At 33.7% G+C, this 24,617-nt stretch overlaps 1 protein-coding gene across 4 annotated transcripts in view; it reads left to right on the top strand.

Annotated features, from left to right (window-relative positions):
• The window catches only part of SUCO (SUN domain containing ossification factor), an 82,812-nt gene that overhangs the window by 26,307 nt on the left and 31,888 nt on the right, over positions 1-24,617 (top strand). For 2 of the 4 annotated variants that reach the window (XR_009338243.2, XM_059079534.2), the window contains exons 3-13: positions 175-285; positions 2,439-2,593; positions 6,299-6,436; positions 6,667-6,817; positions 11,619-11,742; positions 12,454-12,578; positions 13,659-13,726; positions 19,697-19,804; positions 21,372-21,477; positions 24,000-24,020; positions 24,255-24,310. Coding sequence is in view for 2 of the 4 variants with exons in the window: in XM_059079534.2 (XP_058935517.1) it covers positions 175-285; positions 2,439-2,593; positions 6,299-6,436; positions 6,667-6,817; positions 11,619-11,742; positions 12,454-12,578; positions 13,659-13,726; positions 19,697-19,804; positions 21,372-21,477; positions 24,000-24,020; positions 24,255-24,310 (1,163 nt within the window). In the remaining 2 variants the exon portion in view is untranslated. Of the gene's footprint in view, positions 1-174; positions 286-2,438; positions 2,594-6,298; positions 6,437-6,666; positions 6,818-11,618; positions 11,743-12,441; positions 12,579-13,658; positions 13,727-19,696; positions 19,805-21,371; positions 21,478-23,999; positions 24,021-24,254; positions 24,311-24,617 lie in introns of all 4 variants that reach the window. The other 2 variants (XR_010840219.1, XM_067031522.1) reach the window with 1 other exon arrangement.

Genomic DNA, 24,617 nt, shown 5'->3' with positions numbered 1-24,617 from the left:
AAGTAAGGAGGGTAATTCAGGAAGGTAGACAATAAGCATGGAAACAAATAAAAGATATTAAAGTCACAGTAAAGTGTTTTGGTTGTAAACTATAGAAAGATGGTCTTTAATGTTGCTTCAGGACTGTTTTGTGAAACAATTTTATCCGTTGGCCTTTTCTTTGTTGCAATATAGGATGAAAGAGAGGGACCTATCAATGCCGAATTGTCTGGAAAGGTGGGTTCAAACTTACCTGTTCCTACAGAAGAACACAAATTAAAAGATGACTACATTGTGAAAGTACAAGTAAGCTTTGCTGCTTTGATTTTTAATGATATGCCTTTTCAAACCACTTCACAAAATAGAAAACTTGTTTGGTCACCATATTGTGTATTTTTATTTTTTTCTTTTTGTAGTACCATGCAACTGGCCTTAATACTAGTCACCTGCTAAGAGTACTACTTTTGAGAAAATTCGGAATTACAGGTTTAGTAGTAAATGTGACTTTTCTCTGTAGTATAGGTTTGGTTGTAAGTCCTCCTTCTAGATTCCATTTTGGCTCTCTGTAGTTTATCTTGTCTCTTCAGTTTTTCAGATGTCAGGGGAAATTATTTTCTGACTTAACATATTTGTATGTAGAACACAGAGCAGTTTGATACCAAAATTTTACCACTTAGTGTGGAATATGGATTAATAAATAATAGGTTGAGTGTGTTTTTTCCTTTTTCTCTCATATTACATCCTAAATGTTATTTTCCATTTTGTATACCAGATTTTATGAAAGATATTAAAAACTAGACCAGAATGTAAGCTGATCAGAATGCTGAAGCATCTGGAAACCATTTAATATCAGGAGTGACTGAAGGAACTGGGGATATTTGATATGGAGGGAAGAAGGACTGAGGAAAAACTAAATGTCTCAAATATTAACAAATACAAATTTCAGCTTAAAAGGAGGGAGAATTCTCTTAAAAAAAATTCAGCCAGAGTTATCTTAAGTTAATTGGGTTATCTAAGGAGATATAGTAAGTTTCATTTTATTGGATTCTGGAGGACATTTGGAAAAGATTTGTGCATAAGAGTAAGAGAAAAATGATCTCTGTAGCCCTTCAATGTTATGAGTATCCTGAACAGTCCAGCCATTGTTCATTTTCCTGAATTTTTATTATGGTATTCTCTTGTTCAAATACTTTGAAGTGCTTACTGCATCTTAGAGACGTGTGCTGTTCAATTTAATAGCCACTAGCTGCTACCTGTGGCTATTGAGCATTGGAAATGTGGATAGTCCAAGTTGAGATTTGCTGTAAGTATAAGATACACATCGATTTTGGAAAGTTAGTAAAAGAAAAAAGAAAGTGTAAAATATCTTACTAATTTTTATATTGAATGCATATTGAATGATAATGCAGTATTTGATAATATTGTAATGGTTCTTTTCTCAAAGCCTCCATCATAAAATGCAAACTATTTGTATTCTTTTGTGAATTTTTCGTTCCAGTGTAAATAATTCCCCAAATGATCACATTTTATTTTGTATTCTTCTGACTCTGCCTCATGTTTTCTTTCTGCTACTGTACTGGCTGTCCTATTCTTCAGAGTCCTAATTCTAGTCCAGAGTAGTCCTTAGTTTCTCTTTACCTTGAACTGAGCATGAGTACCTCTCACTTGATATTCATTTAGTAACTATTAAATGTCTGCTGTGTGCTAGATACTGTGCTAGGCACTAAGAACATGAAGATCAAGAAAACATAGTCCTTACTCAAGACATTTATAGTGTACTTGAAGAAGAGAAATAAATAAATAAGGGCAATTGAGGTGTTACAGATCCTGTGATTAAAGTCTGTACAGAGAACAGTGGAGGCATAGAGGAAGGGGAATGGCTAATTCTATTTAGGGTTAGTTGTGGGGGAGGAGGTACTGATAAGAGGTTTTCAAACATGAGTAGGTATTAAGTATGTTTCAGTTTGTGTTTTGGAGGCGTGAATGGCGCAGAGCATATGGGCCTTGAAGGAGCAGCAAGAATCATGTATTGCTTTGTAATGTTATTTATACATGCCTTGTGTTGTTATAGAAGACACATTGTCTTCTAAACTGCTCAGGGGCAAAAACTATGTGCTGTACTATTTTATATATTTATAGAGGATTTCTGTGTTGCTATTAGCATTAATTAATTACAGTGGGTCCTGGTATAAAGTAGGAAATGGGAAAGAAGAAAGACAAACTGCTTTGTCCTAGTTTATGAAATGCCATGAAAAATGTGTAGAGCCTGTATTTTAATATGAAATATATTCCTTAGGGTGGTAATGTTGGAAGAAAGGATTTTTATAAAAGTACTTTTTTAGTAAACATTATTTATTTATATTGTTACTTTTGAGACACACTTTTTAGAATACCCTCTTCAGCTAAAGAGATAATTTATTAATCCCAACATTAAATATAACTGACTTTTTTAAAAACAGAATACGGAGTCAAAAAAGTTAAGTCCATCTGTGATTGAAACACTCCCTACAGTTGATCTACGTGAAGATTCTTCCAGTGTAGTTGTGGACAGTGAAAACGTGGAAAATATTTCCAGCTCATCTACCTCAGAGATCACGCCAATCTCAAAGCTTGAGTAAGTCATTACAAAGAAAAAAAATGTGATTAGATAATGACAGAAAAATTTCTTTGATACTCAAATTTGACACTTAGGCTATATAGCAGACCTAAGTAATAATGCCTGTTTTATTTTTCTACATTGTTTAAAGTTTACTTTCCATTTATAGTTATTACAAAATATTGGCTATATTCCCCATGTTGTACAATACATCCTTGAGCCTATCTTACACCCAGTATTTTGTACCTTCCACCCTGACACCCCTATTTGCCCCTTCCCACCCTCCCCATTGGTAACCACTAGTTTGGTCTCTGTATCTGTGAGTCTGCTAACTTTTATTATATTTATTAGTTTGTTGTATTTTTTAGATTCCACATATAAGCTATATCATACAGTATTTATCTTTCTCTGACTTATTTCACTTAGCATAATGCCCTCCAAGTCCATCCATGTTGCTGCAAATGGCAAACTTTCATTCTTTTTTTTGGCTGACTAGTATTCCAGTGTGTGTGTGTGTGTGTGTGTGTGTGTGTGTGTGTGTGTGTGTGTGTGTATCCATTTATCTGTTGATGGACTCTTAGGTTGTTTCCGTGTCTTAGAAATTATAAATAATGCTGCTGTGAACATTGGATACATGTATCTTTCCAAATTAGTGTTTTTGTTTTTTTCAGGTATATACCCAGGAGTGGAATTGCTGGGTCATAGTTTTAGTTTTTTGAGAAACCTCCCTACTGTTTTCCACAGTGGCTGCACCAATATACATTCCCACCAACGGTGTACAAGGGTTCCCTTTTGTACACATCCTTGCCAACATTTGTTATTTGTAAACTTTTTGGTAATAGCCATTCTGACAGGTGTGAGGTGATATCTCATTGTGGTTTTTTTTTTTTTTTTTTTTTTGTGGTACGTGGGCCTCTCACTGTTGTGGCCTCTCCCGTTGTGGAGCACAGGCTCCGGACGCTGAGGCTCGGTGGCCATGGCTCACGGGCCTAGCTGCTCCGCGGCATGTGGGATCTTCCCGGACTGGGGCATGAACCCATGTCCCCTGCATCGGCAGGCGGACTCTTAACCACTGCGCCACCAGGGAAGCCCCTCATTGTGGTTTTGATTTGCGTTTCCCTCATGATTAGTGATGTTGAAGGTTTCCTTAATATAGAAAATCTCTTTTTACTCCTAGCTCCAGCAACACTACAAAGAACAAAACAAAATTTCCCTTCTCTTAATACTACATTAAACATATCCTTTTCAAATGAGTTAATTTATATAAAATGTATAGGACAATATCTGGCACATAGTAAGAATATATGTGTCAGTTAATATCATTTTTATCATCACTACTTTTTTTTTTTTTTTTACCACAAGCACTTTTAGACACCTGTTCTCTTCAAGAATGTAAGGGACTGGGTTGAAGGAGTTGTACACAAAGATGTTGCAGTTACCATTTAGGAGTTTGCCCTGGTAAGGGACAAGGTAACAGAAGACATGCTTAGAAACTAATCGTATTTAAAAATTTTAAATATTAAATGCTTAGAAAGAATTTAAAGCTAGATACTGTGTATCTGAACAGTACATCTTATTTTCTCATTATATTGAACGTGACTGTCTAGTGAAATGGGAGTGAGGTAAAGAAAAATATTAAGGTATATATCTTTTAAATGAAATTACAGAAGTGCTTTAAGAATTTTAGTGAAGCGTTTTGAGATAATAGATGATTTCTTGATACTGTAGGCAACAATTCTAATATTGGTAGAATGTACTAATAGAAATGAAACATTAGAGAAGATGCATTTAGAATAAATAATTTAAAAATCTTATTTTTGGCAAGATCAGTTATTAACCTATAATATTTTGTTTTAAAATTTGGTAGCTATTGGGTTGGCCAAAAATTTCATTCATTTTTTTCCATAAGATGACTCTAGTTGCACTTAGTTAGTTGTCTTTAACTTCATTCAAAGCAGTTTTGTTAGATTGTATGTGACAGCTGTCATATCAGCATGCATTTAAAAAAAGACATCAAAATTGGTGAATTTTTGTATAGCCATTTTAATATTGAAGATGGAAGAAAAACAACATTTTCGGTCTGTTATGCTTTATTATTTCAAAAAAGGTAAAAAAGCAACTGAAACGCACAAAAAGATTTGTGCAGTGTATGGAGAAGGTCTTGTGATTGATCGAACATGTCAAAAGAGGTTCGCAAAGTTTTATGCTGGAGATTTCTCGCTGGACGGTGCTCCGTGGTCGGGTAGACCTGCTGAAGTTGATAGAGATCAAATTGAGACATTAATTGAGAACAATCAACGTTATGCCATGAGGGAGATAGCCAGCATACTCAAAATATCCAAATCAAGCATTGAAAATCATTTGCACCAGCTTGGTTATGTTAATCGCTTTGATGTTTGGGTTCCATATAAATTAAGTGGAAGAAACTTCTTGACTGTATTTCCGCATGCGATTCTCTACTTAAATGTAATGAAGACATTCTGTTTTTAAAACAAATTGTGACAGGAGATGAAAAGTGAATACTGTACAATAATGTGGAACAGAAGAGATCATGGGGCAAGTGAAATGAACCACCACCAACCACACCAAAGTCTGGTCTTCATCCAAAGAAGGTGATGTTGTGTATATGGTGGGATTGGAATCGAGTCCTCTGTTGTGAGCTCCTTCCAGAAAACCAAATGATTAATTCCAACAAGTACTGCTCCCAGTTAGACCAACTGAAAGCAGCACTCAACAAAAAGCGTCTGGAATTAGTCAACAGAAAATACATAATCTCCCATCAGGATAACGCAAGACTGCATGTTTCTTTGATGACCAGGCAAAAACTTACAGCATAGCTGGGAAGTTCTGATTCATCTGCTGTATTCACCAGGTGTTGCACCTTTGGATTTCCATTTACTTTGGTCTTTACAAAGTTCTCTTAATGGAAAAAATTTCAGTTCCCTGGAAGACTGTAAAAGTTACCTGGAACAGTTCTTTGCTCAAAAAGCTAAAATGTTTTGGGAAGATGGAATTAAGAAGTTTCCTGAAAAATGGCAGAAGGTAGTGGAACAAAAGGGTGAATACGTTGTTCAATAATGTTCTTGGTGAAAATGAAAAATGTGTCTTTTATTTTTACTTAAAAACTGCGGGCTTCCCTCGTGGCACAGTGGTTAAGAATCCACCTGCCAATGCAGGGGACACAGGTTCGAGCCCTGGTCCGGGAAGATCCCGCATGCCGCAGAGCAACTCAGCCGGTGTGCCACAACTACTGAGCCTGCGCTCTAGAGCCCGTGAGCCACAACTACTGAAGCCCGCGATCCGGGAGAGCGCTCTAGAGCCCATGCTCAGCAACAAGAGAAGCGACTGCAATAAGAAGCCCGTGCACCACAACCAAGAGTAGCCTGGCTCACCGCAACTAGAGAAAGCCCACGCGCAGCAACGAAGACTCAATGCAGCCATGAATAAATAAATTTATTTTAAAAAAACACAAAAACTGAAGGCACTTTTTTGCCAACCCAATATTTAAAGGTCAAGCAAGGGCACTAACAGATCGAGTCAGTGGTTTACATAATTTAAATCTTTACACGATTTAAAATATCTGAATTCTTGAAAATTGTCTGCAGAGCTCTAAAGCATTCTTTTCTGGCTTAGATTTGTTTTGGAAATCAGTAATATCACTTTTAACTTATGGTTTATTATATCCATTAAATTGTCAGATTGTCTTTTTTATTTCTATTTTAGTGAAATAGAAAAATCTGGTACTGTTCCTATAGCCAAGCCAAGTGAAACTGAGCAATCTGAAACTGATTGTGATGTTGGTGAGGCCCTTGATGCAAATGCTCCAGTTGACCAGCCTTCCTTTGTCAGTCCACCTGAAAGGTTGGTGTGAGCAGTTGTTTGCCCTTTGTATGGTTCTATAATAAACAGCAGTGTTACGTTTGAGTAGACTTTGGTACATGCTTAATTCCACTTTATGACTGAGAGAAAACTGATCCCTTTGTACTCCTTTCTTGGTTTACTTTGTACTCATGTACACTTATAATAGTTTAGATTGCATATTCTCGTTATTCAGCTAAAATTTATTAAATATGCCTTTTGCTTTCAAATAGCCTTGTTGGCCAGCATATAGAAAATGTGTCATCTTCACATGGCAAAGGAAAGATAACAAAATCAGAATTTGAATCAAAAGTTTCATCAAGTGATCAGGGTGGTGGTGATCCAAAATCTGCATTGAATGCTTCAGATAATTTAAAAAGTGAGGTAGGTAAATAACTTGCACTATCTACTACTTTATTATACAATGCATTTTTGTTATTAGCTAATCTTGTAATTTGCTATCCGTATTTGCCATAAAGTCAGGGAATCAGTAGTTATTGATGAATGTGGAACTGAGGTGAACTGTGCTCCCAGAGAGCAAGTGGTTACTTCACAGAACTATTGCCAGTATACTCTTTATACATAGTGTTGTCCCAAGTATGAACTCTCTTGGGTTATATTTAATTATAAGTGTTTTTTGCCACCATTGATTATTTGATAACCAGATACATAAAGTCCTTATTTAAGCAGTTAAGAGAGCTATATAGAAGAAGTTATTTGATTGTTAAGTATCTTCAGAATAAAAATTTAACTCAAGAATACAAGATTAAATTTAGTCTCTTCAACCAGAATTATTTTAAAGGGACATTTTACCCTTTGTTATTTGTATGCAGAATACAACTAGACCAGCTTATATTAAAGAATATGATTCTTAAAATAAAGACAGGGCTCATTCCTGTGTAGGTGTAGCAGTTTTACTTTCTTTTTTCGAATTCTACTTTGACTTCACGTACAGGCCAGTACAGAATTTCCTGAAGAAATGTTGACAGAGAACTGTGCTCCCTTCAGCTAAGAAATAGCTAAATAAAAGAGATGAAGGCCACTCTATACACTTCAAAATGCGTGGAATCAGAGTATTTTAAAATACTGAGTACCACATCCACATTTATTTCTTTATAATTTGGATCTTCTGTTCTCCAACTTTTCTTTCTCATATTTTCTGTGAATCTGCACTCATAACTAACTAAACTTCCACTTACTTTGGTCTTTACAAAGTTCTCTTAATGGAAAAAATTTCAGTTCCCTGGAAGACTGTAAAAGTTACCTGGAACAGTTCTTTGCTCAAAAAGCTAAAACGTTTTGGGAAGATGGAATTATGAAGTTTCCTGAAAAATGGCAGAAGGTAGTGGAACAAAAGGGTGAATACGTTGGAGACTTTACTATCATTGGGCCTTTACTTTACTATCATTGGGCCAGCTGTTTATTTGATGCTTTTTATAAATATAGGAGGTCCCCATTTCATAGTCCAACATCTTGAAGGAATTTTCCCAGTGAAACCAAATCAAACATATGTTACAGTTCAGTTGTCAAATACCACAGGCATAAATAAAATTAGACAAACATTACAAAAATGTCTTCTTTGAGCTATTTAAGTATCAAATGTAATATTCAAGCATGGCAGCCAGTTTTGTCCAAGATTCGCTTGTTCTCCTTAACCATTTGCAGCAGTGTCTTGCAGATCCTTGAGATAACAGGGATAAACTCTCTCCCACTCACACAAACTTAACAAGGCAGAATTATTCTGAACTGGATACTATAGAAAACTACTGGACACTTTATAATATGCTCATTATCTGACAATTTTTCTGGAATATTAAGTTATTTAGGAGGTAATTAATACAGTTAAAAATTCCACTCTTTTGCCTGTTATAATGCTTTACAAAGTAATTTTATTGTTTAGTTCTCTTATTTGTTGCTAAGAGGCAATAGTGATTGCTCTGCCTGGGTCTCAAAGAGTGTGTGTACGTTCTTATGTATTTCTTTTTTTTTTTTTTTAAACATCTTTATTGGAGTATAACTGTTTTACAATAGTGTGTTAGTTTTTCCTTTACAACAAAGTGAATCAGTTATACATATGTTCCCATATCTCTTCCCTCTTGCATCACCCTCCCTCCCACCCTCCCTCTCTTATGTATTTCTTTTAGTATTTGGGCTTTACTCTTAAGTATCTCAACTATATTAGTTTTTATAAATATTTTGTTTATTTTCTCATTCAAACTAGATTTTTGTTATTTAATTTTTTTTTTTTTTTTTTTTTTTTTTTTTTGTGGTACGCGGGCCTCTCACTGTTGGGGCCTCTCCCGTTGCGGAGCACAGGCTCCGGACACGCAGGGTCAGCGGCCATGGCTCACAGGCCCAGCCGCTCCGCAGCATGTGGGATCTTCCCGGACCGGGGCACGAACCCGTGTCCCCTGCATCGGCAGGCGGATTCTCAACCACTGCGCCACCAGGGAAGCCCTGTCATTTAATTTTTAAATTAAATTAATATAATGCTACTTCTTTAATTTTATTTTGTGCTATGTATTTTTTTAATAGCCACATACTTTGTTTGTTTTTTTTTTAAACATCTTTATTTGAGTATAACTGTTTTACAATAGTGTGTTAGTTTCTCCTTTACAACAAAGTGAATCAGTTATACATATACATATGTTCCCATATCTCTTCCCTCTTGTGTCACCCTCCCTCCCACCCTCCCTATCCCACCCCTCTAGGTGGTCCCAAAGCACAGAGGTGAACTCCCTGTGCTATGCTGCAGCTTCCCACTAGCTATCTAATTTACATTTGGTAGTGTGTATATGTCCCTGCCACTCTCTCACATCGTCACAGCTTACCCTTCCCCCTCCCCATATCCTCAAGTCCATACTCTAGTAGGTCTGTGTTTTATTCCCATCCTACCACTAATCTCTTCATGACATTTTTTTTTTTTTAGATTCCATATATATGTGTTAGCATACGGTATTTGTTTTTATCCTTCTGACTTACTTCACTCTGTATGACAGACTCCAGGTCTATCCACCTCATTGCAAATAACTCAGTTTCATTTCTTTTTATGGCTGAGTAATATTCCATTGTGTACTTTATTTGTTAAGTTAGTGTGTTCTGCAAAACACTCCAATGTGGAGGTTGTATAGGAACCAATTTGCTAATAAGTCTTCCTAAAGGGAGATAATAGGCATTTGTATTGATGTATTATACTAATACACTAATTAGTATTAGTACTCGAAAATGTGTCCTAATATAGCATATATGTATTGTATGAGATTTGTGCTATTTACCAAAGTACGCTGTCTAAATAGATGTTTTTGTACACTTCTCAAGGTACTGTTAATAAGTACATTATGTGTTGTTTTAGGAATACAGAAATAATTTAAAAATGGAATGAACATCCTTGCATACATTCTTCCAATTAAGAAAAAAATTACAGATTGAATTGTATGCCCTTTCCAGTTACATTTCTTCTCACCACTTCAGATATAACCACTGTCTTGAATTTGGTGTTTTTTACATTGGTAGAGCATGTTTTTTAACTTTTACCAAATATGCATTGCTACAAACAATACCATTATTTGGCATATTTTGAAACAATGTAAAATGGTATTATTTTACTTGACATTGTTTTTGAGTTTTGTCTATTCAATGTTCGATTCTACCACAATTTATTCTTCAATTAATGGATATTTAGATTGTTTCTAATTTTTTGATGTTATCCATAGTGCTGCAGTAAGTATCCTTATGCATATTTTCTTAGGCACATATGTGTGTTTTCACTGATATTTATACATAGGAGTGGAATTATTGGGTCATAGGGTATGCATATCTTTATTTAATATTCCTAAATGTTAAACTCACTTTAGCAGTCTAATAGATGTCCCATGGCTCAATAGGCTGCCACACTTTAACCTCAATCAGATTGGTATAATTTATTTAGTATCTTCAGCTTTCCTTTGCATTCCCTGATTATACTGAGAGTGAACATTTTGTATTTTCTCTTTGCTTAGTTTATTGTTCCTCCTTTACTCTCCACCATTATTGATTTGTAGGCAGTCTTTATTAGTTGGTAGTAATTCTTCGTTGGCTGAATGTGTTGCAGATATTTATTTCTGTCTCTGGCTATTTGAACCATGTGGTTTATGGTCTTTTGATATATTTAATTTTTAAATAATCTATCAAAATATATCAGCCTTTTTTTTTTTTTTTTTTTTTTTTTTTGCGTTACGCGGGCCTCTCACTGTTGTGGCCTCTCCTGCTGCAGACCACAGGCTCCTGATGTGCAGGCTCAGCGGCCATGGCTCACGGGCCTAGCCACTCCGCGGCATGTGGGATCTTCCCAGGCCGGGGCACGAACCTGTGTCCCCTGCATCAGCAGGTGGACTCTCAACCACTGCGCCACCAGGGAAGCCCGATCAGCCTTTTTAAAAATGATTTCTTTCTTCATCTTGTTGAATCCTTTTATAGCCTGAATCATGAAGATGTTTTTCTGTACTTTCTTTAAACTGCTTTTCACATTTAGGTTTTCATATCCACCATAACATTTTTATATAAATGGTATTTTTTAAAAAAAATTTTTATTGGAGTATAATCAACTTACAATGTTGTGTTACTCTCTGCTGTACAGCAAAGTGAATCAATTATACATATATCAACTCTTTTTTAGATTCTTTTCCCATATAGGTCATTACAGAGTATTTAGAGTTCCCTCTGCTATACACTAGGTCTTTATTAGTTATGTAAATTGTACTTCTTGTTAAGGATTTTGTAAAAACAATATACGACATCTAAAATTAGTTAGCTTCCTTTAATGTATGTATTATTTTAATGTAGATTTTAAGATGGATGCATTAAAATTATAGTATTTATTTGCAGTTTTATATGGGTAATTTTTGGCTTATGATATTATATAGGTTTTTTTACAACCTATGCTAATATTGCTAACATGTGAAGGGATTCATCCTGTGGTGCTTAGGTAGAAGATTTTAATTCTTCGAAGAGAAACTCAACTTTTAAGTTAAACCCAAACTTTCCTTTTTACATTTTTTGTTTTTTTACAAAATACTATCATTCATTATAAAATTGGACTTTAATTTAATTGGACAGAAACATTTGTATTTACTATTATAATTTATTAATCTGTTTTCTCTATATTCTTTGAAATCTGAAATCTGTTCATTTTTGATATTTCTGTCAGAGTTCTGATTATACAGAACCAGGAGAAATTGACCCTGCATCTGTAACAAATCCCAAAGATCCAGAAGATATACCAACATTTGATGAATGGAAGAAGAAAGTTATGGAAGTAGAAAAAGAAAAAAGTAAGGAAGTACTATGATTCTTTTTCCTTTTTTTTAAAGGGACTGGTTTAAATATGTAGTTCTTTTTTAATTGGTAAAACAAAGTAACATTTTTGAAAACTTTTTAAAGGTGAAACTTACCAAGATGCCTTTGATTACCCACATGCAATTTACCTGTGCATATGTCTTAATCTTGATTAAAATCCATTATTGTAAATTATTAAATGAGGCTAAAATAAAGTAGGCAGAGCAGTGATTTTTCATCTCAGTTTATAAGAAGAAAGTTGAGGCATGGAAAGTTCTGAGTCATAAAGCTTTAAATTGTAAACAGAATTGGACTAAATTATTATACTTCCTTTTTGTTGTTGTAAAATAAATCTCAGAGTTAAAAATTATTATGATTGGGATTAGAGATAGAAGGATAGCATTCATCCTTAATAGAATAAAATGTATATGCAAAAAGTTTTGATTTTCATGGATAAGCTTCATTTTGTGAATTGTACTAGGCATAAATCGAGTAATGTGGATTTTTTGTAATTAATTTGTTTATTTGGGATATTTTAAAGTTATTGAGTGGAAGCATTTTGATTTTCATGTGGGTTTTTAAAATACTCTCTTAAGCATTAAAACCTGTTCTCTAGATGGCAGCCTGTTGACCTTGAGATTGTTTGCTCTGGGTATTTTCAATCATAATCATCATATATATATGTTCATAATAAGGTTTGTCTGCAGGTCAGTCAATGCATCCATCTTCTAATGGAGGTCTACATGCCACAAAAAAGGTCCAGAAAAATCGAAATAATTATGCTTCAGTAGAATGTGGTGCCAAAATTTTGGCAGCTAACCCAGAAGCCAAGGTACTGAAGTGTAAAATTCTTCTGTACATATAGAAAACTAGTGACTTTATTAAATGTAAGCAGTGGTTTCCTGAGAACTGTATTTTAACATGACCTATTTTCCTAATCCACTAATAAATGCAGGATTATGCTTTTAAAGACATTTTCTTGCATGGATTCTTAGTGTATTGGTTGATACATTGTACCCTATTTTTGTTTTTTCTTTTTAAAGACAATTTTTTTAGAGCAGTTAGAGGTTCACAGCAAAATTGAGAGGAAGGTACAGAGATTTCTCATATACCCCCTGTCCCCATGCCTGTTAGCCTCGTCCATCATCAACATCTCCCACCAGAATGGTACATTTGTTATAGTTAATGAATTTATATTGACACATTGTTATCACCTGAAGTCCATAGTTTACATTAGAGTTCACTCTTAAACATTCTGTGGTTTTGGACAAATGTATAATGACATGTATCTACCATTATAGTATCATACAGAGTATTTTTACTGCTCTAAAAATCCTCTGTGCTCTACCTATTCACTACTTCCTTCCCCCAACTTTTGGGAACCACTGATCTTTTTACTATCTCCCTAGTGTTATCTTTTCCAGAATGTCATATAGCTGGAATCATACCATATGCAGCTTTTTCACATTGGCTTCTCTCACTTATTAATATGCATTTAAGATTCATCCATGTCTTTTCATGGCTTGATACCTCATTTCTTTGTAGTGTTGAATAATATTCCATTGTCTGGATGTACCACAGTTTATCCTTTCACCTACTTGAAGGGCATACACTCTGTTTTTAAACTTTTAAAACCTGTGTGAAATTTACAGAAGGAAATAGCTAATAGAAAAATAACTTTTACCCTATAGTAGCAGACATTTAATTGTAAATGTCTTGTTATAAGGCTAATGTAGCACAGTATAGACAAAACTTGTAAATTTTAGCCACTTTTATGCTTTCTTCCCAAAGTGAATGTTTCAGTCTTAGGTGTATTTTAAGATCTAAAAAATATAGAAAACCTAGAAAGCTTGATAATTGAAATAAATCTTTTTCTTTAAGTAATTTATTCCCTTCCCCTTTCTAAAAATAGAGCACATCTGCTATTCTTATAGAAAATATGGATCTTTATATGTTGAATCCTTGCAGCACTAAAATTTGGTAAGTAATATAAAATTTAATAAAGTGTACCCTATACATGTATTATATTAAGCTTTTATTTTGGGATTAGATTGATTTGTTCATATAGTCATACAGTAAAAGCCCCTGTAGTCAGTAACAACTCAGTTTTTATGCTCTAAAATTTTGTATTTTAAGCAAAGACATGCTGGGATGAAGTTATAAGAAGCAATCATTTTGTTTTATTCTGGTTTACAGAATAACTGATCACAGCTACTCGTTTGTATTTTAACGTTTTTGCAGACAACATGTATTCGTGTATGTGTGTTTACTGTATATTTTACTTTTTGCTCATCCATTTATGCATATTTTCATTGTATAATGAAAGAAACTCAGAACACCTTTACTGATTTCACCTGATTTGATTGGGTTGACCCACCTAAGGTATATTAAGACCACACAGTCTCAATATAGCTTTATAAATCCTAATATCTGGTAGAATAAGTTTATACCTCATCTTCAGATGTATCTTCACTATTTTTGTCCCTTTGTTTTTTCTTTTAAATTTTAGAATCATCTTGTTGAATTCTAAAAAAAAATCTTGCTGGCCTTTTTATTGAAATTGTATCAAATGTCTAGATGAATTTCAGGATAATTGACATTTTAGGATTTTGAGCCTTCTTGTTCATTTGATAGTTTGTCCATTTGTTCATTCATTCGTTTGTTCCTTCTTTCATTCTTTCTATGTTTATTGAGCACCTGTTATGTGAGGTTGTTAATACTAGAAATAACATTGTTTCACAAATTAGGCTGAGATCCTAAAAGGTGTCAATCCCTAATCACTAATGAGATTGAACATATTTTCATGCACCAGTTTTTCCTGTAAATAATGCTGCTATGAGCATTGGGGTGCACATATTGTATCTTTTCAAATTAATGTTCTCCTTTTCTTTAGTTTTATACCCAGCAGTGGAATTGCTGGATCATATGGTAGTTTTATTTTTAGTGTTTCGAAGAACCTCCATACTGTTTTACATAGTGGCTGCACCAATTTGCAGTGTACTAGGGTTCCCGCCAACAGTGTACTAGGGTTCCCTTTTATCCACATCCTTGCCAACGTTTATTTGTAGACTTTTCAGTGGTAGCCATTCTGACATATGTGGGGTGATATCTCATTGTGGTTTTGATTTGCATTTTTTGATGATTAGCTATGTTGATCATTTTTCATGTTGGCCATCTGTATATCTTCTTGGAAAAATGTGTATTCAAGTCTTCTGCCCATTTTAAACAAATTTTTGACCAGAGACGTATTATGGCCACAGGCGTTAGTTTCTGCAAAAATCCCCGTCAGTAATGTGTTGGGCTTCCCTGGTGGCACAGTGGTTAAGAGTCCACCTGCCAATGCAGGGGACACGGTTCGAGCCCTGGTCTGGGAAGATCCCACCTGCCGTGGAGCAACGGAGCCCGTGCGCCACAACTACTGAGCCTGGGCTCTAGAGCCCATGCTGTGCAACAAGAGAAGCCACTGCAGTGAGAAGCCTGCGCACCACAACGAGGAGTAGCCCCCACTCACCACAACTAGAGAAAGTCCGCTTGCAGCAACAAAGACCCAACACAGCCTAAAAATAAAAATAAATAAATAAAATAATGTGTTAAACTGGGTTCTTTGTTTTCTTTGATATTGAGTTGTATGAGTTGTTTATAAATTCTGGATATTAACCCCTTATCTGTCATCATTTGCAAATTTTTTCTCCCATCAGTAGGTTGTCAAATTTGTTTTGTTGATGGTTTCCTTTGCTGTGCTAAAGCTTTTATGTTTACTTTTGTTTTTATTTTTTTGCCTTAGGAGACAGATCCAAAAAAATAGTGCTATGATTTATGTCAGAGTGTTCTGCCTATGTTCTTTTCTAGGAGGTCTGTGGTTTCAGGTCTTACGTTTAGGTCTTTAATCCATTTTGAGTTTACTTTTGTATATGGTGTGAGGAAATGTTCTGATCTCATTTTTTTTACATTTAACTGTCCAGTTTTTCCAGCACCACTTATTGAAGAGACTGTCTTTTCTCCATTGTATATTCTTGTCTTCATTGTCATGGATTAACTGACCATAAGTACATGGGTTTATTTCTGGGCTCTCCATCCTGTTCCATTGATTTGTTGTCTGTTTTTGTGTCAGTACCATGCTGTTTTGATTACTGTTGGTTTGTAGTATAATCTGAAGTCAGGGAGCATATCTCCAGCTTTGTTCGTTTTTCTCAAGATTCAATGTTCTAAGTTTGGAACTCAACTGTAAAACCTTCCAGGCCTCTGGGAAGATGTTAATTTTAAATTAAATTAAGTACGTGATTTCAAAAATAAATATTTAGTACAGTCACATGGCTCAAACCCAAAAAGGTATTTAAAAGAAGTAGGGGAGTTACAGTGAGAAATATACTTCCAATCTGTCATCTATCTTCCTATTCAGTGTTAAATTTTTAGGTATCTTCTTAGTTTCTTTATGCAAAAAATTAGAGATTTTTATTTATCTCTCACTTTTCACAGTAGCATATTATACTTACTATCTCATCTTGAATTAAGTTTTAACTTAAAAATATCTGGTCATGTTTCTGTTTCACTCATATAAAACTTACTCATTTTTTTTTGATAGCTGCATGAAAATCCATTATATGATTGTACCAAGATTTAACTAGTCTTCTGTTGATGGTATTTGGGTTATTATCTTCTGCCATGACAGCCAGTTATTATAAATAAGCTTGTGCATGCACTGTTTTATACTTGTGTGAATAGATGGGAAATTTTAAAAATTGTATTTAAAAGAAATAATTATGAGACTATATAGGTTTTCTATTCTTGAGTTACTTTTGGTAAATTAAATTTTTCTAGGAATTTGTCTTTAATCTATTTCTTGAGTTAGTTTTGGTAAATTAAATTTTTCTAGGAATTTGTCTTTAATCCATTTTGAAAGTTTTTGTAGTAAAGCTGTTTATGGTATTCTCCTATTGTTTAAAGATCTTTTCTTTGTAGCTTTGCAGTGTAGTCTGAAGTCAGGGAATGTGATTCTACCAGCTCTGTTCTTCCTCAAGATTGTTTTGGCTATTCGGGGTATTTTGTGTTTCCATACAAGTTTTAAAGTTATGTGTTCTAGTTTTGTGAAAAATGCCATTGGATTGCATTGAATTTGTAGATTGCCTTGGGTAGTATGTTCATATTATCTAAATTTTGACACATGGTATTTTATCAAACTATTCTTATGTTTAGATCTGCTACTTTACTGATCTTTTAAAATTCCTGACCTATAAATAATTAAGGGAAGTATGTTGAAATTAGATTCATCAGCTTTTTATGTAGTTATATTAATTTACAAACAGTGTTGTCTGTCTCTAAGAAAATGTAAAAGATGAGGCAGTAAGATAAGAAAGCATTTTAAAATCAACTTTCATGTGGAATAATTATATATGTACTAATGTTTTATGAGTCTGTTAGTTTCATACAAGTTTTAGAATTGTTAAATCTGCCTGGTGAATTGACTCTTTATACCTGGAAATACATTTGTCCAAAAGTTTATTTTAACTCTTAGTAATATAGCTCCTATCTTCTTAGAAATTGAGAACATTGTATGCAAAAAAAGGAGGTAGAGGAAAATTTGCTTTTTCTTCTTATTGCTCTTTTAGATTTATTTTCTCCATTGTAAATAAAAAGCAAAGTCTTGAGTCTGATTTTCTTTAGTTGCCTCTCCCCAGGGTGTTGTGGTGGTATGGACAATGTTCAGGCTTTGGAGCCAGATAGATGTTTCTTTTGACTTTTAGCTTTACTATGTATTGGCTAAATGACTATTAGTTAGGGCTCTTGATTCTGCTGCTTTAACAGCGACCAGATAACTGTGGTTTAAAAAAGATAGATATTTAATTTTCTCTGACATAAAAACCTCAAGCTGGTAGGTGGTGCAGGGAACAGAGAACAATTAAAGGGTCCACACACCTTCTGTCGTGTTTTTCTACCACCCCTGAGATGTTGTCTCTGCCTGCATTGCTGAGATGATTTCTTCCTACCACATCCTCATTCTAGCCTGCAAGGTAGGAAAAAGCAAATGGAGAGGTAGCAGATTCTTTTTAAAGGCTTGACCTGGAAGTTGCACTGGACATGCCACTCACATCCCATGACCCATAACTAAGCAACATTGCCAAGACTGGGAAAAACAGTCTTTGATGGGTGGCCATATGCTTGGCTGCATCTTTGGAGGGGGGAACAGGTTCTGTTACTAAAAAGGCAGAAGGGAAAAATGTGAAGTAACCAATTAGTGATTATTGAATGGTTCTATAAAATGGAGATAGTGTCCTATGCAGTTTGGTTGTAAGAATTAAATCAAAGGATGGCTATAAATCATCTACCATGGTATCTGACGCAGAGTAAGCATTCAGCTAATGTTAGTTTCCTTTTTTTCATGAGATTTTCTCTGAATCATGGCTGTTTTTACCATCTCCTGGAACTCAGTTCTGTTGTTTTCCAGGATTAACACAATATGTTAATTTCAATGCCTTTAATTTAACATTTAATTGTCAGTGTACGTAATCTCATTTTATATAATAATTAGTTTATAAAAGTATTGGAGTGCTAGATGTCATGAGTATTTCTTTTCCCTAAATGCGATGCTTTATGCAGTTTTATTTTACACATGTAGAACCATACTTTTAATTTTTTCCTGAACAGCAATATTTTGCAGCATCTTTTCCATGTCCATAAATATATATATCTCAAGTATCTTTTTTTTTTTTTTTTTTGCCACACGCGGGCCTCTCACTGCTGTGGCCTCTCCCGTTGTGGAGCACAGGCTCCGGACACGCAGGCTCAGCGGCCATGGCTCACGGGCCTAGCCGCTCCGCGGCATGTGGGATCTTCCCAGACTGGGGCACGAACCTGTGTCCCCTGCATCGGCAGGCGGACTCTCAACCACTGCGCCACCAGGGAAGCCCTCAAGTATCATTTCAAAAGCTTCATACACATGATGTCATATAATCCCATAATAACCCTTTTTTTTCCCCTTCCCTACCCCTATTTCCCCTCCTCCTTTCCCACTCCCCACTGGTAACCACTAGTTTGTTCTCTATATCTGTGAGTCTGCTTCTTTTTTGTTTTATTTACTAGTTTGTTGTATTTTTAAAAACAGCTTTATTGAGGAATAATTGGCATAAAAAACTGCATGTAAAATAAATTGCGAAATGTTAAAGTGTACGATTTGATAAGTTTTGACATTTATACATCTATGAAACCATCACTACAATGAAGATAACAAGCATGTCTATCTCCCCCAAAAGTCCTCATGTCCCTTTATAATTTTTCCCTCCCATCCTTAACCCCATAGCAATTAAAGATCTGTTTTCTATCACTATACATTAGTTTATATTTTCTAGATTTTTATATAAATGGAATATATAGTTTTTAGTACCATTTTTAATAGCTGGTATTTCATTGTCTGGGTGGGGCCATAATTTGTTAATCAATGCTCTGTGCTAAACATTTAGGTTGACTTTCCCCCCCTGCTCTTATAAACCGTGCTTTGTTTTATTTATTAAGATGTATATTCAAGGGTGATCATTTGGAGACGTGTATCCATAGATTAAATTTCTAAAAGTATATTGCTGAATCAAAGGCTGTGGTACCTTTTGAGACAATATGGCCGAACTGCCCTCTAGACTGGTCAGGTTACACTCTTACTAGCTGTTCTTAGTCAAGTCATTCCTTCTCCGAGAATGAGGTTTGTCATTAGAAAAGAATCTTCTAAAAAAAAATATTATAGGACAAAATCAGTATCTTTTTTTCCCACTAATGATATGCTTGGGAAATACTTAAGGGTGTTCCTTATTTATAACCAAGGTTGCAAATCCTTTTCCTTCCTTACATTTTTTTAATGAGTAACTTCATGGAGGTCTAGTTTATGTAAGCTGTTAATGTCATGTTTAATATGAACTGTTACTTTGGTTGGTTTATCTAAATAATTGTCTTGTGTTCTTTTTAAAGGTTTGTTATTGAACTCTGTGAACCAATTCAAGTAAAACAGTTTGATATTGCAAATTATGAATTATTTTCTTCTACTCCTAAAGACTTTCTGGTTTCTATCAGTGACAGGTAAATTCTAAAGCTGGTTTCTACAGAGTTTATATTGGATTTTCAGAATAAAAATGTAAAAACCGGTCACATTTTAAAACTTTAATTATTTTATTTTTTATTTTAATCAACTTGTGTCAGTTTGTAAGAACAGTAGTAATACTGTTGTAGGAAAGGCACTTGTTAGTTTACTTTCGTTAACTTATATAGTGCTTATAACAACCCTCTGATATTCCCTTATGAAATGAGGAAACAGACAAGGAGAGATTAAGTAGCTTGTCTAGGTCACACGACTTGTGACTTGGACAACCAAGATTCAAATGTAGATCTGTATGACTTTAAAAGTCCTTACTTTTAATATATTATGCCCTATTGCTTCCAGATATTTCTTTAAAAAGTTATTGAAAACATACATGAGCATTTTATATCATGACGTATATTTTTGTTAAAGTATATTTTTAAAACTTTGGTATATATGTGTGATTATAAGAGAAATAAACATACATTGTAAGGAATTTGGTAGAGAACCCCAATCCTGTCAACCATAGATAACTGTATTAGCATTTTAATACATTCCTTCCAGTCTTTTCTACACATTTATTCTACCAAAAAAGTCAGTTTTTAATGCTTACATCTTGAGAATATCCTTTTGTGTTTTAAACACATCATTTTTAATGAATACTTGATATTTTCCTCCCAGTGGAGGTGTTTATTCCTTCCATAAATCCTTTTTGAGTGCCCATAATATACCATGTAGGATGCTGTTTTTTATTTTACCATTCTTTTATCATTGATCATTAAGGGTTTTCTGTGGTGTTTCTTCCCCCACCCCACACTTAGCATTGCCTATATACAATTTTTGAAATGAATTCTCAAGATCTCTCATTTTTTTTTTTACTAATCTTGCTCAAATCATTTCCTTTTCTCTAAGCTGTAATTTTCTTACATGTCAAATGAATATTCAGCTTTGACAACTCAAGTGTTGTTTTTTTTTTTTATGTGATGAGAGAACACTCGTTACTTTGAGGGATTCTTTAAATGCTGTAGTAAACAAAAATAATAGTTTTGGGCTATTACATTAGATTTCCTTTTAAAGGGGGAAAAGCTATATAAGAGCTGTGAAATTCAAATATTATAGTAAAGGATATTTTCTTTTTCCCTTTCCACCAATACTTATACTTCATATCATCACACACTTATCGGTACATGAAGAGTAGTACCTCTTTCTTCCAAAACAATCTCTTGGCTACTTTCTGTTTTAAAACCTCCAGTTTACTTGGAAGCCCTCCCAAACCCCAAGAAGCAGTCCTGGTCCTACTTTTGTCTTCCTCTGTCTTTTATTTGATAATGGTGTAATTTTTCAAGACCATCTTTCCTCATAAGGAGGAACCTGTCAGAGTTTAGCTGGAAGAGAAAATGTATTTATTCAACTAGATGCTTAACTCATATTTAAACTATGTTAAGTGAGTGTGTTTACCTGGAGAGGGGAAAAATAATGCATAAGATCTATTTTGAAAATGTGATGGAACCTCTCAATATGTGATTTATGATTTTCTAAAAAGGAATATTTATATTTTATATTTTCTAGATACCCCACAAATAAATGGATTAAGCTGGGTACTTTCCATGGTAGAGATGAGAGGAATGTCCAGAGTTTCCCTTTAGATGAACAGATGTATGCAAAATATGTGAAGGTATGTTAATATTTGCAGAACTATGTTCTATAATGAAACATACCTGTTACTCATACTTTGTACCTCACCTGTTTAGAAATAAGAAAAATTAAGAGGAAATTTACTGCAATATTCCTTTTAATAAAGCAATTCTTACTTGGATATATTATTTTATGGGACAAATACTAATAAAGTCCGTTTTGTATAACTGGAAACCTAGGCTAGTTTTTTGATTTCTGTGGCTCTGATGAAATTCCAAATTATAACTCGTAATATTTTTGGAGTCTTGATATAAAAATCTTTATAGTATTATATTTCTTTATATTTTAAAACCCAAATCAGTTAGTCACTGCAGTCTTTAAAGCAGGTACGATTATTAGAATCTAAGATCATTTCCATTTTCATATCTAGTTATTTATCATTATAGCTTTTTGCCTTTTGTATACTCAAGTGAAGTATTATGTCTAAGTAACAATTTCAAATAAAGTTTTAACCATTTAAATTCCTGCTGCAACCTAAATGTCCATCAACAGAGGAATGGATTAAGAAGTTGTAGTATATATATACGAAGGAATATTACTCAGCCATAAAAAAGAATGAAATAATGCCATTTGCAGCAACATGGATGGACCTCCAGATTGTCACACTGAGTGAAATAAGTCAGACAGAGAAAGATAAATATCATATATCACTTATATGTGGAATCTAAAAAAAAAATGGTACAGATGAACTTATTTACAAAACAGAAATGCTACAAATGAACTTATTTACAAAACAGAAACAAAACACAAAGTTTTGGTTACTAGGGAGAAAGTGGAGGGTGGGGGGAGGGAAAAATTGGGAGACTGGAATTGACACATATACATTACTATATATAAAATAGATAACTAATAAGGACCTACTGTATAGCATAGGGAACTCTTCTATAATACTCTGTAATGACCGATATGGGAAAAGAATCTAAAAAAGAATGGATGTATGTATAACTGATAACACTTTGCTGTACAGCAGAAACTAACGCAACATTGTAAATCGATTATACTCTAATAAAAATCATAAATAATTAAATTCCTGCTGCTTCCTCCCCCAATGTAGAGGTGGAATTATCTACCAAAGTAGAATTAATCACTCTTGAATTGAATTTAGACAAAATATGGGAATTTCTTACTCCTCTTATTTCTTCCTTTTTTTATTTAAAATAATACAGCCATACCTTAAAGTACAACTGTGTTAATAATAAGACCTTTTGGAATGACAGCAGCTCTAATTTTCTTTCTAATCTTTTCTTCTTTAAATGTGAAAACTTATAGCTACTTACTTGTCTTTGGGGATTTTACTGTCTATGTCTTTTTTAAGCATGTATTAAATTGGCTTCTGTAAATGGGTAAACTTGTAGTATTCCTAGTCTCCATATAAAAATGCTTTTATAAAAATGCTGTTTTTAAACTACAGTTGATATTCTCAGTTAATTCAGCTGTGTTCAGAGAAGTCGAAGTACATTTTCAGTTTTTTTTAAAGTGAATACTGAAACAGTTGTTTAATGACTTTTTTTATATAGCACAGTTTCTACACTGTGATGAGGAAAAAAAATGTTAAAAATGATTTGGCAGGTGATAACAAGTGTACCTAATTTTACAATTAAGACAACTGACATGTTATGAAATAGTTCCAAGAATCATTCTTTATATCATCTACTTTGTTAATAATGGAAAAACATTTTATTGGTGATACAAAAAATGCCATAGAAAACTCCCTACTTTGTCCTTTTTATGATGGGAGACTATAGAGCATTTTGATGATTGGTTTTCTTAAAAGCCCTTTTTGGTAGAATTAAGTCTGAAAGCAAAAAATATTTACTTCTGATTCTCATTTTATACTGATAAATGTTATATAAGTTTACCTGGGTTTTCCTCATCCCCAAAGAACTAAATCCAAATTTACAAAATACTTTTTAATAATTTACATTTTTAAAACGTATTGATAAATATCTTCTACTTCTATAAGTTAAACTTGAAATAGCATAGCATATCAAAAATTCATGCTTTCCCTAAAACAACTTGTATACAGTACTGTGCAAGAATAAATATTTCATATTATGCTACTTAATTTTTTTATCAGTATGAATGTTCATAGATATGTGTAGCTGCATATGTATCAATATATAAATTCATATGTGGGTATATACATGATAGCATATCTATAATATTTAAAGTAATATAAGACAGGTTATTTCTAGATACTCTTTACTAATTACTTTTAGAATGCTTTCATATCTAATGGATAAATAAAACAGCAGCAATGAATTTTAGGTTAAAGTTAATTTATTTCATTACAGTTAGACTATACTTTCTAGTTGTGTTGGTAAAAATTTAAATCATTGCTTTGGTTTCTGCAAAGAAACGAGTACTACAATGTTATCCATCACAGTACATTGCTTTCTATTCCTTAATTATACAATAATTTAGAAATATTAAACGTTGCTTATGGTATGTTATCCAGACTTTGGAACTGATTTCTTTTTCTTTTCCTTTTTCTTGCTTCAGATGTTCATCAAGTACATAAAGGTTAGCAACCTTCTCTTTTGAAATATTGAATAACAGGGCATGGCATATTATTCATGGCAAAAAGCAAAACTTTACAAGTATTGATTTTTGGGGAAATGAGGACTTTATTTTTAGAAGTGTTATAATGGAAAGGACTTTATTTTTAGAAGTGTTATAATGAAAAAATGAATATATTGTTAGATAATCTCACGTGCACTGTACTGGCTTCCCATTTCATGTACTTTTATTCTTTAGGTGGAGTTGGTATCACATTTTGGATCAGAGCACTTTTGTCCATTAAGCCTTATAAGGTAATACAGAATAAAAAAATTTACTGAGTGGTTTAAAAAGAAAAAAAGGGATACATAAAAATCCCACTATATTTAAAGTGAAGAAATAATGTTCTACTATGTGAAGATAACACCACAGAAATATAAGCTACTATACCTTTCTTACTCTTGAATACCGTTTAGAAAAATGTAAAAATTTCCTCTAAGAAAAAAGAACCTTCATTTTATGTGTTCTATTTAGCTTGCTTGATATGATGACAATAGATGGAAACATTTTAGACTGATACAAAACTTAGTCATTGTATTTTTAAATGCCTTAAATAGATTA

Source organism: Kogia breviceps, chromosome 1 (assembly GCF_026419965.1).
Source record: "Kogia breviceps isolate mKogBre1 chromosome 1, mKogBre1 haplotype 1, whole genome shotgun sequence".
NCBI classification, from domain to species: Eukaryota; Metazoa; Chordata; class Mammalia; order Artiodactyla; family Physeteridae; genus Kogia; species Kogia breviceps.
Note: the sequence above shows the minus strand (reverse complement) of the source record. Positions and strands in the feature narration are given on the sequence as shown.